General features: G+C 46.7%; 1 protein-coding gene across 1 annotated transcript in view; it reads left to right on the forward strand.

Annotated features, from left to right (window-relative positions):
- Positions 1 to 2,166: 2,166 nt before the first annotated feature.
- FAT2 (FAT atypical cadherin 2) overlaps positions 2,167 to 18,401 on the forward strand; it is a 46,680-nt gene continuing 30,445 nt past the window's right edge. Inside the window, exons 1-6 of the mRNA XM_086470841.1 lie at positions 2,167 to 5,431; positions 5,874 to 6,188; positions 13,509 to 13,570; positions 14,394 to 14,705; positions 15,355 to 15,565; positions 18,045 to 18,184. Coding sequence (XP_086326967.1) covers positions 2,167 to 5,431; positions 5,874 to 6,188; positions 13,509 to 13,570; positions 14,394 to 14,705; positions 15,355 to 15,565; positions 18,045 to 18,184 — 4,305 coding nt within the window. The remainder of the gene's footprint in view (positions 5,432 to 5,873; positions 6,189 to 13,508; positions 13,571 to 14,393; positions 14,706 to 15,354; positions 15,566 to 18,044; positions 18,185 to 18,401) is intronic.

Raw genomic sequence — 18,401 nt, forward strand, 5'->3', positions numbered from 1 at the left:
TTGCATCTTGTTAAATGCCAGAAAATCCACTCCTTGCTCAAGGTTAACCTCCCATATTGAATTGCTGGTGCCCAAGAAAGCATATGCTCTAGCTCCAGCTTTTCTTGTGGTTGTGGAGTTCATAACGTCTCTGCCTTGTGGGTTCTCTGATGTCTTATAAGAGATGAGTTCACATTGCCATTTCAGTACAACTCAATTAAAAAGTCAATTACCCCAGATACAAAGCGATCACCTTCATTAATTCTGCTGTTCATGGAACTCCACTGGGTTTTGTTGCTGGTTTATTCTGCTGTCTTATTCTACTCTGAATTGTATGTGACTTTTCCTCCTCCACAGTCCTAATAGACACACGCGCATGCAGCATGCATACATCTTCTTTCCAGGTTTAGCAGTTGAAAATGTTGGAAGGGAGCAGCTCTAGGCAAGTCACTACACGCTGCAAAACTCTTAAGTGTTGTTAAGTAACAAGCAGAGCTTTTAAGAACATGGTTTTCAACTTCTCAGAAGGAACCACACGCTTTTCTGGATCACCTAGCCCTGTCCTCCAAGATTTTGTTTCATTTGCTGTGCACTTGCGAGTATGTTGCACTTCCTAGAAGTGAAACGATGTCATTAAAAAAATGCATCAAAATTTTGTCAAATCCAAATTGTGTTGAATTCTCTACAAATTCTGGTAGTTTCACTTCAGCTTCAGACCACTTGTTTCAAAAAGGAATGACCACAGTAGGGAGATTGCTGGATGGTTGGCATCTATTTACCAAGGAAAAAGGGATCTGAAGGAACTATGAAATTTAAAGTTTTGTATTTAACAGTAATTAGATATCTCAGTGAGAGAGTATGACACATATTGTTAGTTAGACTCTGATAATTTGTTTCTAACATTCAACTTGACTTATAAATTGAACTAGTTCTGGCTTTTAAAGAGATGAGTCTTGAAAAAGTGTCTGGAAAAACAAGTCTTCCCTGTTTAAATTAGGAATGTGCCAAATGACTGGCAGGTACTTAATATATAATTTAAATTTAAAAGAGGAAGAAACAGTTCTAGATAAAGATCTCCTGGGATATCTAGGGGAAATATATGCACCTATATTTAGCTTATCCCTGGTTTCAACCCCTAAATGCACACACAGGAGCACGCACTTAGTTTTTTGAAAGAACAGGCCTTGATCCTTTAACAAGCTCTGCAAAGCTCCCTAATAAAGTTACATCCTTGTTAATCACATATGTGCTCCCCAGTTCCTTCTTTGATACACCTTGTTCACAGAGATAAATCATGGAGCCGCAGAGGTTCAGGAGTTGTTAGAGAAGGAAGTTGATGGTGGGTGGTCATGGATGGCAGAACCTCCACAGGAATCCTGACCCTGGGGCTTTGTCATGAGAAGGGAGGAAGCAGAGAGACTACTCAAGGGCTGAAGGTGACATGGGCATAGTGTCTTGCTAGAAACCTTCTCTTTCAAGCAACACAGAGGAAGCAGCCAAGGTTAGACCTGCTAATTAGAATTTTGCAGTAACTGAGATACAACTCAACTAGGGCCTGAGCTAAAGCTGTCAAAAAGGCCAGGTAGAGCTGGGAGAAGGAATTTGCACAACACAGCAGGGCATCTCTGCTGGGGAACAAGAACAGACTGCTATAGCAGGGGGAGAGGAAAGGGAAGACAAGCCATGAGAAGAGACATCAAACCATAGTTCGTATATTGACTCTTGAAAATACTTTGCAAGAACTTGTGTAGAGAGAGAAATTAAGATGGAGGAGGATGGAAAAACAAAACAGAAGCGAGGTTTGGATTGAGGGTGGAGAGTTCAAACGTGCTGTTTGACTAGGGAGAAGGCAGAATCTTCAAGAGGGAGAGATCATTCACAGAATAGGAAGTCAGCCTGATAAGAGCATTTTGCATGACTTTTCACATTTTGCCCTCTACAAGGGAAAAAACTGAAGGAGAGAAAGTGAATGGATCTGAGTCAGCATGAGGATGTGGGAGGACAAGTCTCTCACTGGGGCAGAGGGAAGAAGAGCTGAGCTGACAACTGCATCAGCAAAGGTCGGGGTAGAGAGAGCAGGGAGGTGAGGCTGAGCCCATGGGGATGTTTTCTCTAACATACCGGCCTTAATAAAAATTACCAATGTTCTGCTTTTGACACCTGCAGGACCCAAGGAGACACCACAACATGGAAGTCACTATCAGGAGGCACTTCCTGAGTTTTGCTGTTTTCCTGATGCACTGTGTGGTCCACAAGGCAAGCTGTGAGAAGGGCAACACTTCCCCTCTGCACTTCACCCACTTCTTCTACAATGCCACCATCTATGAGAATTCAGCACCCAAGACCTATGTGGAGAGCTATGTCAAAATGGGTATTTACAAGACAGACCCTGAGTGGGACATCAGATACAGAATAGCCTCTGGAGATAACACTGGTGTCTTTAAAACAGAGGAGCATGTGATTGGGGATTTCTGCTTCTTGAGAATAAGAACCAGGAGCAGCAACACAGCACTTTTAAACCGGGAGGTCAAAGACAGTTATATGTTAATAATCAAGGCCACAGAAAGCACCTTTGCATACGAAGCCTGGGCCAAAGTCTTGATCCACATTCTGGACAGGAATGACTTGAAACCTCTCTTTTCACCCCCCTCCTACAAAGTGTCTATCAGAGAAGACACTCCTCTAAAAACAGTGGTCAGCACGCTCAGTGCCACTGACGCTGATGCCGGCCAGAATGCTGAGTTCTACTATGCCCTCAACACCAAGTCTGACCTATTCACCATCCACCCCACCACGGGAGCAGTTATGACCACAGGCAGGCTGAACAGCACCCATCGAGGCAGGCACCACCTGCAGGTTTTGGCTGTGGACAGAATGAGAAAGATCACGGAGGGGAATGGCTTTGGGAACTTGGCTAGTCTCATGATCCAAGTGGAGCCATCTGCCAGGAAAGCCCCCTCTATCTCCTCAGTGAAGGTGACATCACCTGACTCAGCCGAAGACTTTCTCTATGCAACTCTATCTGTAGAAGGTGGTGACTCAGAAGCAGGGATAGATTCAGTTGAGTTTGTGGATGGAGATCCGGGAAGACATTTCAAAGCCATCAAATCCTACTTTGGGAGCACTGAGTTCATGATCGTGTCAACCAAAGAGATCAACTGGCTACTTTACCCATTTGGTTTCAACCTTAGTCTGCAAGCCAAGGACAAGAGCAAACCACCATTGTTCTCTCCTGTTAGAGTTATCCATGTACCTCCCTCCAAATATGTCTCTGCCAGGTTTGAGAAAGAAGTGTACCGGGTCCAGCTCAGTGAATTTTCCCCAGTTGGAAGCCAAGTTGCTATGGTGAAGATCACACCAACCTTCCCAAATCTTAAATATATTTTGAGACCTACTCCTGACAGCACAAGCTTTAAAATCAATCCTCACACTGGACTGATAACTACAGTCAAAGCAATGGACTTCCATGAGCAGTCTCATTTTGAGCTTGAAGTTACAACTGTTAACAGTCAGACATCCACGACTGTTGCCATTGACATCACTGACTGCAACAATCACGCTCCAAGTTTTAGTCAGTCTTCATACCGCGGGGCCTTTGATGAAAATATTCCTCCTGGTACCAGTGTCTTAACAGTAAGGGCTACAGATGAAGATGAAGGAGACAATGGCTTTGTCACCTACTCCATAGCCAATCAGAAATCAGTTCCCTTTGTCATTGACCCCTATTCTGGCATCATTTCCACCTCCAAGTCAATGGACTATGAGTTGATGCAGAGACGGTATCATCTGCGAGTGTGGGCATCAGATTGGGGCTCACCCTTCCGCCATGAAACGGAGGTGTACGTCTCCCTCATGCTGAGCAACATCAATGACAATGCTCCCGTGTTTGAGAAGGCAAGTTGCAGTGGCACCATTCCACGAGACTTTCCTGTTGGGAACCCTGTGGCCACGGTCTCTGCAATCGACAGTGATGAGCTGCAGCATATCAAATATGAAATCAAGTCTGGCAATGAGTTACGGCATTTTGAACTGAATCCCATCTCTGGAGTAATATCCCTTAGAATATCTCTGCGAGATCTTCCTCCTGAACAGCCACTTTTCTACTCTTTGAAAATAACTGCAACAGATGGAGAGAACTATGCTTTGCCAACATCTGTAAATATCACTGTGGTCAGCCAAGGTCTCCCTGTCAAAATGCAGTGTGAGGAAACCGGAGTCTTGAAACAGCTGACAGAAACTATCATACACTCCATTGAGTCTCAGTCTCAAGGCCACGGGCAGGATGATGAAACATCTCTGAACTTGCACCTTATAAACCATAACGCTCCAAAGTTCGATGACAGCTTTCCACGATCTATTGATATCGTAGAGACTGTTCCCATCAACTCAACTATTGCCGACCTTTCAGCTATTGATCCTGATACTGGTTTTAATGGAAAATTGGTCTATGTGATCTCAGATGGAAATGATGACAGTTGCTTTACCATTGACTTGGAACTGGGTCTCCTTCAAGTCCTTTCTCCTCTAGATCATGAACGAACCAGCTTCTACATTCTTAACATTACTGTGTATGACCTTGGCACACCACAAAAGTCATCTTGGAAACTCTTGGCTGTGAATGTGTTGGATACCAATGACAACACTCCTAAATTCCCACAAGGTGCCTACTGGGTGGCAATACCAGAACATGTAGCAACAGGGACAACAATAGCTCAACTGAAAGCAGAAGATGCTGATACAGACGACAATGGGAGAGTAAAATATTCTCTCCTAACCCCGACTGACAAGTTTGCCATTAACAGTGTCACTGGAGAAGTGACAGTTACAGGTGCCCTGGATAGAGAATTGTGGCCTTGTTATGTGCTGAAAATAGAAGCTAGGGACCAACCCAAAACAGGCTACCAGCTGTTCTCCGTTATGGATCTTGTTGTGACTCTGGAGGATGTAAATGACAACACCCCACAATGCCTCCCAGCCCTCAACAATGTGAAGGTCCCAGAGGACCTGCCTGTGGGAACCATTCTCCTGTTTCTGGAGGCTTTTGACCCAGATGCTGGCTCTGGGGGTGAGGTGAGGTACAGTCTCATTAATGACGAGGAGATGATGTTTCATGTGGATAAGCTGACCGGGGCACTCCGGTTGGAGAAGGAGCTGGACTATGAGAAGAAGGACTCTTACAATCTAACCGTGCAGGTCAGTGATGGTGGGAAGCCCTTCTCTCGCTCTTCCCTCTGCCACCTGGAAGTGAACATCCTTGATGTCAACGAGAACTTGCACCCACCACGCTTTGCCTCCTTTGTCTTCAAAGGCTGGGTGCAGGAGAACAGCCCTGAGGGCACATCAGTGATGATGGTCACAGCAAAAGATATTGATAAGGGGAAAGATGGAGAGGTTCAATATTTCCTCCGAGAGGGCACTGGCTTGTCTGTCTTCCGCATTGAAAAGGACACAGGTAATGACAGTTTAATGGTGTACCTTAAAGTCTTAAACTATATGCTGTGTTTGGCCTGACTTTTTGACCCAATAGGACATTTCTCTCTATTTACAAAGTTCCAAGCATTCAAATCTTTCTTGCTTGTGCAGGGATGTACAAAGTGCATTCCTGTAACTGGGGAGGAGCAAGCAGGGTTTGTCTTCTTAAAATAACGGAAAAGAAATGTCTGTCCTCCCCCAAAATACCAAGGTCTTCCCTTTCACTTGTGTACTAAATTATCCTCAGCACAATCAAGCCCTCACCTTCCACACAACCTCACAGCCATACAAGGTTCATGCCAGAGTTTATATCTGCAGCAAAGACCAGGAAGCAGACTAAAGACACAGACTGGTCTAGCATTAAGGACAAAGTGGTCTGAGTTCCTTAAATCCCTCACGAGCACTTTTTGTCATTCTTCTAGGCACCATCCGGACCATAGGAACACTTGACCGAGAAGGAACATCTCACTACTGGCTGACAGTGCTAGCTCTTGACCTGGGAACAATTCCTCTGTCTTCTGTGACAGAAATTTATATTGAAGTCACTGACACCAATGACAACCCACCTCAGATGTCCAGACCTGTCTTCTATGCCTCTGTGATGGAGAATTCCCCACCAAACACATCTGTCCTTCAGCTTGATGCCTTAGATCCAGACTCTAGCTCAGAGGGAAAACTGACTTTTCACATCCTAACTGGAAATCCTCAAGGACTCTTCACCATTAATGTCATTACAGGTAAGACTGACCCAACTCAGCATCTGGTTTTGAGGCTTCCAAGTGCCCAGAGGATGTTACATACTCAACGTAAACTGCCCACACAGCTGCCTTTGTCACAGCTTCCTTCTGCAGCAAAAGTCCCAGTCTCCAAATACACTGTGTGGGGAGGCTAAGGATTGAAACCCTCAACCTGAGGGCTGCTATTTGCATCCAGATGGCTCTTAGAATGACACAAATGTTCTACTTTCAAACAGAACCAAGCCATTGCTTTTAACCTTTCCCTTTATAAACAACTGCCCTATTGCACAGCCTGAGCCAGGAAACACCCTTCTGGAGGTGACTATCTGTTCTTGAGACAGACCAAGGCAGGATTAACAAAAATTAATCCTACTGCATTTAAAGGCTCCACCCATTCTCCAACGCTATTAATGTAGTAAGTGTAGTAAGCCTCTTCTGCCATCTTCCTAGACTGTATCTTTCATCTGAGGATTAATTACCAGATCTTTCAGAGCCATCAAAAACCCGCTGATGTTTTGTGTAAACAGCTTCCTCAAACTATCCCAGCAGAGCTGACACTGGGCCAGTCTGGCAAGGAAAGCTGTGCTGAGCCCTTCACTCCATCAGCTCCTGGGAGAAGGAAGGGAGGGCACAGAGCCTGAGCATGGGAGAGGATTAATTGCATGACTTTGATCTCCTGCGGATGATAAAAGCAGCTCACCTACTGCAGCAGGATAGAAGCCTGCTCTCAGATGAAAAAGGAGCTGGATGTATTGAAAAAGGCTAGCACAGCTCTCAATTACTTGTTACCTGTGGTGTAATGGCTCTCTGGCAGTCCTCTACAGCTGGCTAGGAGGGGGTGTGTTTAGAATGGAATTGTTACACTGGAACACTGAAATCCTTCTGGTTTCAAGAGATTCATAGTGTCTCTACTTGGCATCGTGTAGATACACTTGGAGATGTCAGCAAACTGACCACTGCTATCCCCAGTTGTAGCTATCTCCACTGTCAGAAGCTTTTAAGCCAGGTCAGGGCATTGCTCTGCATCCAGCTTTCCCACATAGTCTAAACAAGTATGCATGACTCAGCCCCAGCTTGCACAAATGGTGTGTCCCATGAAGAGGTGCCTTCAGAGGCTCCATTTAAGAAGACCACTGCCTTTTTGATGGGATGTGAACCCGAAACATCTATCAGGACACCAGGCTAGCTCCCCTCCTCTGCTAAGCTCCAGCTTGCACCCATGCACCCTGCAGGAAATTCAGCCTTCTCTATGCTGCAGGTAAAACTTTCACCCCAGTGCGAGTGCAGCCCTGCAAAGCCATGCTCCAAGGCTGTCCTGTTTTATGTAAAACAAATGACACCGGCAAAATCTGAGTATTTTCTAAAGAGACACCTCAGGCATAAGCCAGCCCTTTACTCCCCATCTTAGACAAAAAAAAGCTCTTTCAGCTATGAGTCATCTCCTATCCATCTCTCTCTACAGTCAGGTAATTTGCATGTGGAGGGTGATAAGTTTGTCAGTCCTGCAAGAAATTCATGAGCTGATGTTATCTCTTGGACAGTTGCTGGAGGTCTCTTCTTTAAACTCTGAGCTTGGAGGTTGTTTAAAGACCTGCTTCCAAGCTGGATGAGGATTCAGTTATCCATTGTTTCACTTGCATGTCACCCAAACATTGACATAAATTGAGCAGTTTGTATCCTCATGCTTACAGTATCTAAAGAGAAGTTATCTGCTACTACTGCCAGAAAGAATATCACAGCTTGTCTAAATTTCAGGGCTGTAGGCATCTTACTGCAAACCTGGTGACACTTTAATTCTGCAGACAAGGGCATGCTAGTTGCTCCATTAAGCAGCAGGAATGTATAATCTTTGGTCTCAGTCTGGTAGTGCAGCATTGGAAGATGAACTGCTGGTCTTTCAGGTCCTGGTCATTCACATCAGTGCAGGGTTGTATAAAAAAAAAAGGGTTATCCCAGTGCAGTGCAAATCAAATTACTTATATTTGAACATTGGAAGAGAGAAAGCACTGCAGGTATCGGAGCACTATAGTGCTACTAGATCACTGATGTTTATTCTGGATTTTTAGTTAGGACATATCCTTTGTTTTTCAAATGCAATAAATGCATCTCTTCTTCCACTACCTAGGGGAAATGATCACAAAAAGACCCAGAAACATCTCAGCTCTTGAAATGCCAGAGATCTATATGATCCAGATTGCCAATACTCCTTCTGTGGTCAATCCCAAATCCTATGACAGCGAAAGAGTTTGAGTAGGCGGAGCTGCTCACCTGTGAGGAAGCTAAATCTCTGTCACATTATTCAATGATAAACATGGAAGTCTCAAGAAGGAACCATAGAGGTTGCTGCTCTTAGTCACACGATTTGAGCAAAGCACAGCATAACCTGCATGTATCAGGAGTTCCTCCAGCACTCGGATGAGAAGGGAGGCTCCTACATGCAGAGAAGACTGATCAAGACCTCTTCTCTTCTATCCCACACTGTCATCAAAGAATAAAATAGTCACGTTGGCACTGAAATGAGTCAGAGCACAACAGGGCCAGAGGTCAGTCTGGGTCTCTCCTAGGCAGGGCACTCCTGGCAGGAGTCCCTTGGCAGGAGGAGAAGAGGAGGAAGTTTGTTCTCATCATGTGCGCTAATAGGAATTAAGATCCTGATTTACTGTTACAACAGGCACGTCTACACCCAAAATAACCCTGCGGAATAGCCCCAGATAATTATTCAGGGCACAGTGCCACACTATTGCAAGTAACCTATTTCTGCTCCTGGAGTTGGCTTGTTCTGCATTTGATCCAGTATCTTGACATGGGGGTGGATTGGCCAGTGGAGAAATAACCAGCAAGGACCCTTGACTTCTCCTCCTGAGGCTTTGCAGGGAGACAGAAACGGCCATGATAACAGTTCCTTGGCAGGGCTTGTCTCCTCCAGCATCCCCGAGCTACTACAGAGGGGCTCTAAGCTCTTCCAGTTCTCAGTTCCCTAAAGAGGGTGGAGAAAAGAGGGAAAATAAAATGAAAGGCTAATGAGAAGAGGGAATAAAACTGCGTTGTGAGATGAAAGCTTTCTGCCATCAGCAATGGAATCTCTCCAGCCCTGCCTGGCAGCTGGTGCAAAGCAGTGTTTGTGGGAGACAGAGAGATAGATAGATAGATAGATAGATAGATAGATAGATAGATAGATAGATACATGGAGAGATGGCGAGATAGCAGGGTTTGGGGTATTCTTTTGATGGAAAGGTTTTCAGCTTGTTTTTTGCAGGGTTTGCAGTCCCTGATGTGAAGGGGCTTCCAGTCCAGACAGGACTGGAAGGAATTGGGAGGCTGTGGCAGGAAGAGTTAAGACTAAGCCATTCACCCCGCTGAAAGGCTGTTTGGAGAATCCTTTTACCTTGGACTATTCATCTAGAGCTCCTGTCTAGTGCTTGTTCTTCTGGTGCTTCTCCTGCTGTGTCAGTGTCTACGGGCTTCCCCAGAATGCCTGTGGTTCCCTGCTGCATGAAAGGCTACCCAGACACAGCCCACTCTTTGAATCTGAGGGATGGTTGCGCTGCTGTTCCCTGGGCCAACGTACCACAGGCTCCAGCTGAGCACTGAGTAGTGCTCAGCAGGGTCAGAACAAGAGGGGAGGTGCTAGAGGAGGAGAGGGGAGGGGAGGGAGAGGAGAGGGGAGGGGAGGGAGAGGAGAGGAGAGGAGAGGAGAGGAGAGGAGAGGAGAGGAGAGGAGAGGAGAGGAGAGGAGAGGAGAGGAGAGGAGAGGAGAGGAGAGGAGAGGAGAGGAGAGGAGAGGAGAGGAGAGGAGAGGAGAGGAGAGGAGAGGAGAGGAGAGGAGAGGAGAGGAGAGGAGAGGAGAGGAGAGGAGAGGAGAGGAGAGGAGAGGAGAGGAGAGGAGAGGAGAGGAGAGGAGAGGAGAGGAGAGGAGAGGAGAGGAGAGGAGAGGAGAGGAGAGGAGAGGAGAGGAGAGGAGAGGAGAGGAGAGGAGAGGAGAGGAGAAAGGTGAAATGGAAGCAACAGTGAGACAACAGAGAGGATTTCAGGAGAAGAGCCTCTTCCCTTCTCAGGCTCTTGTGAAAGACCCAATGCCTGTAAACCTGATTCTGGCTATTTTAACTATCTTAGATTTTCCTCCCTGCAGCAAGGGCAGGGGGCCAGCAACATCCACCCCAGCCCTGCTCCTGCCAGCAGAAGTTATTATTATTTTTTGTTCCCTGACAACAATGCACTGTTAATTTTGCTGCTCCTGTTCCAACACGACCAGCTTTCCTCTCTCTCTTTTCCAGGCAGCAAGCAGGAGAATTGCAGACAATCCTTTCCCATTGCTGTGTGTAGATAGCCCGTAACAGCAGAGCTTGTGCCTGCCTGTATGCAAGCAACAGAAAGTATTGTTTCTGGACCTTCAGGTGAACACAGAGCTTAGCTAATAGGCTAAATGCAATTAAGACCTTTGACAGCTTTGTTCAGTCTCTGTAGGACTCAGCAGAAACCTTCAGGACTAAAAATAAAGGACACCCACTTGATCACAAGTCCCATGGGACAGGCTGGCTGGTGTTTTCCAGAGGCAGGGACTGCACCGATAACTCACACACATGTGCACGCACACACAAAACACCGTTACAAACTAAACATGCACTTCCCAGGTCCTTGTAGGAGGAAGCAGAAAGAACCAAGGAACTGTTTCCCCAGGCCATGAAAGCTGACAGCAGTTCCCCTTTAATAACAGTTTCCAGTTCCATTTTAGCCCTCTGGCTTCACAGAGTGTATAACCAAGTAGCAACAAATAAAAATATGCATTAATTCCAGCTGGTTTGTCTCAAACACCACGTCCAATCCCTGTCTTCTCGTCTCTGGGTGCTCAGCTGCCGTGTGAACATGGCTGGCAGTTTGTGCATCTTGGCAGCCACACAGCACCCTGGCTCCGTAAGGGAATTAGAGTGATTAACCGTTAACCACAAGAGCTTTCTGATCTCAAGGCAGAGTGGTAACTGGCTCTGGAGAGGGAAACTAGGAGCTGCGATTTGGCACAGGGTATGGGGACACAGGGATTTTGCCTGGGGTCAGGAGGAGAAGCCAGCCCTTCGACTTGTGGCCCAACAGACACAAAGTTAAACCCAAAAGTGCCATCTGGTAAGACTCCCAGCTGGGATACAGTACAGGTCTGTGATACAGAGTTTGGTCAGCTCTTACTCCTCAAGAGATCTGAGCATCTCCAGTGGTACAGACATTCAAGATAGTCATGAAGTTACAGTTCATCTGCCTTCACTACAGCCCTTCTCCAGCTCTAGAAAGTTCGGCTATGGTCCTGTTTTCTTTCATTTTCATCATTAGGCCATGAAACAATTTCAGGGTGTGGCCAGGCAAATCCAAGTAATCACTTCAGAGTGGTTTAAGTCACCTTCCATCAGCTGGCATGCAGTAACCAAGGGCAAACAAGGTATTAGTCTGTTGCAACTGAATTTTGCAATCCAGTAGACTAGAAAAATCCCCAGTGTGCACACAGGTATCGGGTGGCTCCGTCGTCAGTATCTAGCTATATGTCCTATGGGCTTGTTAGGCCAAAATTATGAACCATCCCTGTGGTAGCTGGAGTTTTAGGCTTTGCTCCCCTGTCCTAGCCAACCTACTGGCAATGTGGACAGGAGCATCAGAGATCTCAGTGAATGGCTGCTGCAGTTCTTTAGGCCCCCATTAAGAGAACATTTCCATGCATATCAAGAGTTTTGCTGTTGCAGCCCTACAGCCCCCCATGAGCCTGGGAGAGGTTCGAAAGCGCCTCAGCCAGTGTGCTCGCAGGCCACTGCTGAGTCCTCTTCACCTGCCGAGATGTCAAAAGGAAGATTAGGGAGAAGAAAAAAAATCCATGACATACATACAAACAGCGTCTTTCAAATCATCTTGTCATAACACATTAAGGAGCGTTGATTTATGGTTGTAAAGGCATCAAATAAATGTTTAGTGCAGCGGCTGGTGCCAAATATGAATAATCCCAGAGAACAAGTGGAAACGGTTAACAATAGTCTTGTTCCAAGCAGCTGCTCCTCGCTCCCTCCTTCAGCTGCCTGGTGTTTCCTGCAGCCATTTCAAATTTTCTCCTGCCTATCATGCTCAGACAGCAATACACCATGGTATGATAAAACTGGAAACAGTACTAGTAATTAAAAATTTTTGGCCTCAAACCAGAAATGAGAGTTGAGATGGGTTCACACAACTCTGATTACAAGTCTTTCAGGATGCACAAATGCACACTGCCTCCCCTGCAAAGCATCTCCCAGAGTAGCATGAGTGTGTGTCGCTGCTTGGTTTGGTCAGGAAAATTCACCCTGCCTTTCATTTGTGTGAGGAAGCAGGACTTCATGAGGAATAAACACCAGGAGCAGGACATGCTGGGAATGGATAAAAACACTCACAGGCATTGAACTTGATGACTGTCAGAAAATTGTGCATTATATTTACAATTTCCATTATCTGTAAAGCAGTTGTGAAAATGATCTAGAGCTGGTTTTCCCCAAAGGTGAAGAGCCAAGGCACTGGATAAGGGCTATTATCAAACCAGATGTGGAAACACAATCCTCCATCCTTTCTACACTTGCATCTACTCAGCTTAGTCACTGACAGGCCAAAAAGAGTCAATTAGGATGATTTTGTTTAAACTCTAGTTTACTATAACCACAGTTCCTCCCTCCTGCATCCAACCTGTGCCCTGCAGTTAAAGTAGTGTGTATTTTTTAGAAATCCCTCAAATCTTGCAATTCTTAGATGATTCGTCCTGTCTCTCAGCAAGGCTTAAATAATATACCAACATTGTTAACTGCGTACCTTATTTTTAGCCTGAATGCATTTGTTCTAGTGATAGAATAGAGGGTATTTCCCAAGACAGAAGACAAACTTGTGCCAAAACACTGTAAATAACAAGGAGCAAGGTTCAGCACAGCGAAAATAGGAGTTAAGACTTGTTAGGAGGCCAAACTTGTGCCAGCGCATGCAGAATGTTTTTTACTTAGAGGCGTAAGAAAAGTTTTGTTTTCATGGTCCTGAAGACTTTCTCACCAAATGCCTTGAGAGCCCTCAACTGATGTAGGCATCTGGTAGATGTTCCCCCTTCTCTGCAGCCTCTGCAATCAGAGGAGCGAGAGCAGTGCCTCCACACAGGCATCCACATGGGAAGTGGACAGCTTGCCCTCTGGGGTTATCTGTCTTTCTCCTCTGATCACAAAGGGAACCTGGAACAGGACGGGTGGGCAGGCTGAGGTGAGGCACGCAGGGATTTGATCAGCCCTGGCTTTCTTCAGACGCTGAGTCTTGGAACTCAAAGGGTTTCTTTCTTGGCAGGTCTGATTTCTACAACTTCACGGCAGCTGGATCGAGAATACAAGGCTGAACATATCCTAGAGGTGGGTAATGATGATTGTAATTAGCTTTATTTACCTACAAGTGTATTAAGTCCTCAAAGAGCTTTCCTTGCAAGTTGGAGCACAGAGAAAGAATCTCATCCCATCAGCTCCCAACTGCTGGGAAACTTAATTAAATGCTGTGTGTTGCCCTAAGAGACAGCTGCAGCAGTACTGCAGGGTTTATTATTTCCTCACTGAAGACTGCAGCAAAAGGCCTGTTCTGGAAGCTGTGGGAATGCAGGAAGAGGATTGGAATTGTCCTCTAGCAGGATGGATAATAAGTTATGGGGGAAAGAGCAAGCCAGAGAAATCCGCTCTCATTTATCGCATTGTATCAGACATTACTGTGTAGCTGTGTGTTACTGGCTCCCATCCTTAGCTGCTCCGAGCTACGCGTATTTACATTAGAGGGATCTTGAGGTGTTTCAGTCTGTCAGGGTGACTGAGGGTAATACATTTCTCTCTGCAATGCAACATGCTGGGAGCGTGCACAGGCACAGTGAAGTGAGGATGGGTGATAACTTGCCAAGCCATTGCAATATAAACATTTTCAGTTGTGTGACTCCTAATGACCGATCTGACCCGCGGCCCAGAGCAGCACCAAGCAGGAGCCCTGCAGACGCCTCTCCCTGCGGAAGCACAAGCCTTGCACACCAGATTTTACCCTTGCAGAGAGGAGCAATGCCTCTGAAAATGTTGAGATGCAAATGCAGATGCACACAAATCCCCTAGTTTAGTCATTGCCCATCAAGATGAAGGCTGGTTGCTCATGTCTTAGGTCATGACAAGAGCTCTGTCACCTAATCCTTTTGCTTGCTGGCAGGTGGCTGTTTCCGACAATGGAGAGCCAGCCCTGAAGTCCACCAGCAGAGTCGTGATACAAGTCCTGGATGCCAATGACAGTCCTCCCAGTTTCCCCCACAAACTTTTCATGGTGCAGCTCCCTGAGAGAGATGCCTCGGAGACACCGCTGCCAGTCTACAGGCTGATTGCTTCGGACCGTGACCAGGGCCAGAACAGCCAGATCACCTACACCATTGAGGAGGAGGAGGAAGGGATATTCACCATCAACCCCACAACTGGCATGGTGTTCTCCAGGAAAGCTTTTCCTGCCTCTGAATACAACATACTCACGGTAAGAGGCGAGAAAAACAGAGAGACTCAATGGGAAGAGATGGGTGGAAAGGGAAAGAGAGGAAACGCTGAAGAAAAAGAAAACATAAAAGAAGGAAAGAGATGGAGAAAATACAGCAGTGGGATGGAATGAGACAAACTTGGGTTACAGGGAGAGAAACTGGGAGGGAATGACAGGAAATGCAGATGGTAAGAAGCTATTAAAAATGGAGGATAAATTTAAAAATAACTGTCCAACCCGCTCTCAGAGATGAACACAGTGATCCATGATCCCGTAAGGATGTGGACCCGAACCTGAACACTGTTTGGGTTTCAGCAGTGCCTCCATTTGGCAGTCTGATCAGGCCATGGGGCTTGGATATAAGTTCAAAGCTCTCCCACACTCTGTGGGTCTTTGCAACAAGGCTCACGATCCAGGTTTCTGCTGTGGACTGAGCTTGGCAGATTTGCTTGATTGTCAAGAGGAATTTGGGTTGCACAGCTCTACCTTGGAAGCAGCAAGAGCACGTGCCACTGTGTCAATATTTGTTTTGTGGGATTCTGGGCGCACTCGCATGTGAAGCTCCTGGTGGGTGGGAGAAGCAGCTTCCCATGGGGCTTCCATGGGCTAAATGAGCCTTCTCCTTGACTGCATGTGCATTTCCCGGCAGGTCAAGGCAACAGACGGTGGCAGCCCACCACTTTCCTCCCACGTGCGGCTTCACATCAGCTGGGTCGCCCGGCCCGGCCCTTCCTCGGAGCCACTAGCTTTTGATGAACCCCATTTTAATTTTGCCGTGATGGAAACAGACCCTGTAAACCATATGGTGGGAGTGATCAGCATTGAAATGGGCCCCAGCCAAGTGTGGTTTAATATCACAGGTGAGACGCAGAAATTAAACCAGGGCAGCAGTGTCTGGGAGCATTTGCCCCAGTTCCCTTGGCTTTCAGCACTCACATGCCTGAACTAATGAAGTTGTTTGCTTTAGGTGTAGGTGAGCTACAGGGAAAGCTTTCTCACAGACACCAAAAGGTTTGAAGAGCCGTAGACAAAGCTGCCTGTCCAAGGGCTCCTGTGCCAAGTGCAATTATCTAACGCACTTTTTTAATGACATTCTGGGACTTGCCCATGTTTGAGGTGTTCTCCGATGTCGCGTGAAAGGCAGGGCATGCCAGCCCCAGCTCCTCCAGGGAATCAAATGACACTTTTGGTTGTGGTAAAACAGCCTATGAAGATCCAGGTGTCTGGCTGGGTCTTTCTGACACACACACACACACACACCCCCCCCCGCCATCTCTCCATCCCTGCTGAGCCCACAGTCTCAACAGCGAGCCAAGAGGGAAGAATTCCTCAAAGAGCTGGTCTGACCTAACTGGTGAGGCTCTCCCTTTCACCTCACAGCATCCTAGGGGTGACTTTGACATGAAACATGAAGAAGCTCTAGGGCCTCCTCTAAGACACACAATGCTAGGGCAGAGGGGACATGGTCTGTCACACCAGGCGCCTCATCAGGCAGTGCGTGTGCAGAACTGGTCCTACCAGTGAGGGCCAATTGTGCTCATGTAATTTGGTGTTTTGAAGTGGTGCCCCAAACTGCCTCACACAGCCTTTCCCTGACACTGCCTGCAGGGCTTGCCCTTGTCAAACAAAGTCTTAACTGGGTGAGTGAATAGTTTTTCCCTGTTACTGTGTTAGGGCAGGGATAATAGTGTATAAACACAATTAAGCAACAGGAGATACAAGGCTACAAGGAGTAGACAATATCAGTGCAAGGTTTATCTGGCATTAGAAGTGTCTGCTATGGTTTGCAGAATTAATGATATATTCCTCTGAATGTTATCCCATCATTTCCCTGATGAGTGCTTGCCTGTATGCTCGATCTCATCTTTGCCAGTTCCCAGTGCATGAAGTGCTACTCAGGGTTCTCTTGGTGTCTATGCTGGTGGAAGAGGACAGGATTTCGTTTTCCCTGCTAGGGAAGAAAAGCATCATTGTAGCTGGCAACCAAGAGGGTGATGCAGAGATCTAGGAGCCTTTTCATATCTCATTCAAAAACTTGTCTTTTCCAGCCCACAAAGGCTCTATCGTTGCAAAAACTCTGACAAAGCAGCATCTTTCTTCATCTCTTTCCTTTCCTGGGTTTCCTCTTTTGCATCAGCACCATGCAAAGGGAGCCCTTCTCTTTTTTTCTCAGGGAAAGGCATCCAAGGGTCTCTCTTTTCCTCTGTTTCTGCTTCTTTCTGTCTCCTTCCCAGCAGGAAAGTAGTGGTCCAGATGGCTGGCAACCACTGCATTTCTCCCACAAGGGAAGATGTGTAATTTAACAACCACCCAAGATTTTCCCAGCTGCTAAGAGAATAGAGTGGAATCCAGAGCATCCAGTAGACAGGAAGGGAGAAGTTGAGACCTGGGATAAATCACAGAAAACTGCTTCTGCCTCCCTGTATCTCAGAACAGTGTAGCAGTGTTTCATGTGCAATACAGAATTAACAGGCCACCAGCAAGCGAGGCATGAGAAAGCAAGGCACACCGGTGCCGAACAGCAATAGCATGAGGGACAGCCTTCTGCTGCTGAGCTGCTCAGGCCTGTGGTTCCCTGCACTACGCAGCCATCTGGGTTGGAGACAACAGGCTCTGCTCACCCTGGAAGCACCGTCTGCCTCCCCAACTGTTCAAATGTTGGGCTTCTTCAGGTAGCTCACAGGCTCCCAACCGTGGCAATGAAGACCATCGCTGATATGCCCACAGTGTGACCTTGAATCGGAAGCCAACAAGAGTGTTGTTCAGCCCTGCAGGTCCCTGATCCATGCTAAGGCTGTGATGCTGCATAGCTGGAGACCTTGTGCAAATAAATCAATGCCCAAATGTGCCTGTTGCAACCTAGCCAGGACATCGTATGCATATGTGCATCCCTTCCCCTTCTCTCCTCCCCCCCATTTTCTCTAATTCCCCTCACCTTCCCTTTCATACTCCTTTGCACCATCTGTGACTACCTCTTTGTCCAGCTCCTGCATGTCCTCCCTGTCTCCTGTGTCCTTCTATGACATTTTGTACTGAGTTTCTAGATTTGGGGGACACTATCTCCAGTCTAGCTGTGGCCAAAGAGGTACAGCTAGAGTGAACGCCTACCCATCCCCATTCAAGGTATGTCACCTGGCATGCCACATATATGTGGCTGGGCATGAGCTCCTTGTGTGGTTTGTTATGGTGTCTGGAGGAGTGATCCTCATCCTTTGGATCTCCAGGCAACTCCTAGAATCCCTTCCCATGAAGAAGCTGCCAGCACCTGCAGCTTGCTCTGGACAGAAATCTAACTGTAACTGCCCCTCATTTCCTTTTCTCATCTCTCCCCTATCCCAGGTGGTGACGATGACATGGATTTTGACATTGAAAAGAGTACAGGCAGCATGGTCATTGCAAGAGCCCTTGATGCAAGGAAGAAGTCAAGCTATAACCTGACAGTAGAAGTCACTGACGGGTCCACTACCATCAAAACCCAGGTAATGTTTTTTCTTTAGTAGACACCCCATCTAGAGCATATATATGCCAAAGGGAATCTCTTCTGACTCTGCTGAGCTCTGGATCAGGTGCCAGACACAAGAATCTCCTTACACTGTGATCTTACATTACACAGTGACCCAAGCCTTTCCTAAGTACCAAGCTGAGATTTTTTTATGACCTTGGAAACACAAGTGGTCTAGGAAAGCCTGGGCCTTT

The sequence above is a fragment of the Leptosomus discolor genome, chromosome 10, assembly GCF_034619465.1.
Source record: "Leptosomus discolor isolate bLepDis1 chromosome 10, bLepDis1.hap2, whole genome shotgun sequence".
NCBI lineage: Eukaryota > Metazoa > Chordata > Aves > Leptosomiformes > Leptosomidae > Leptosomus > Leptosomus discolor.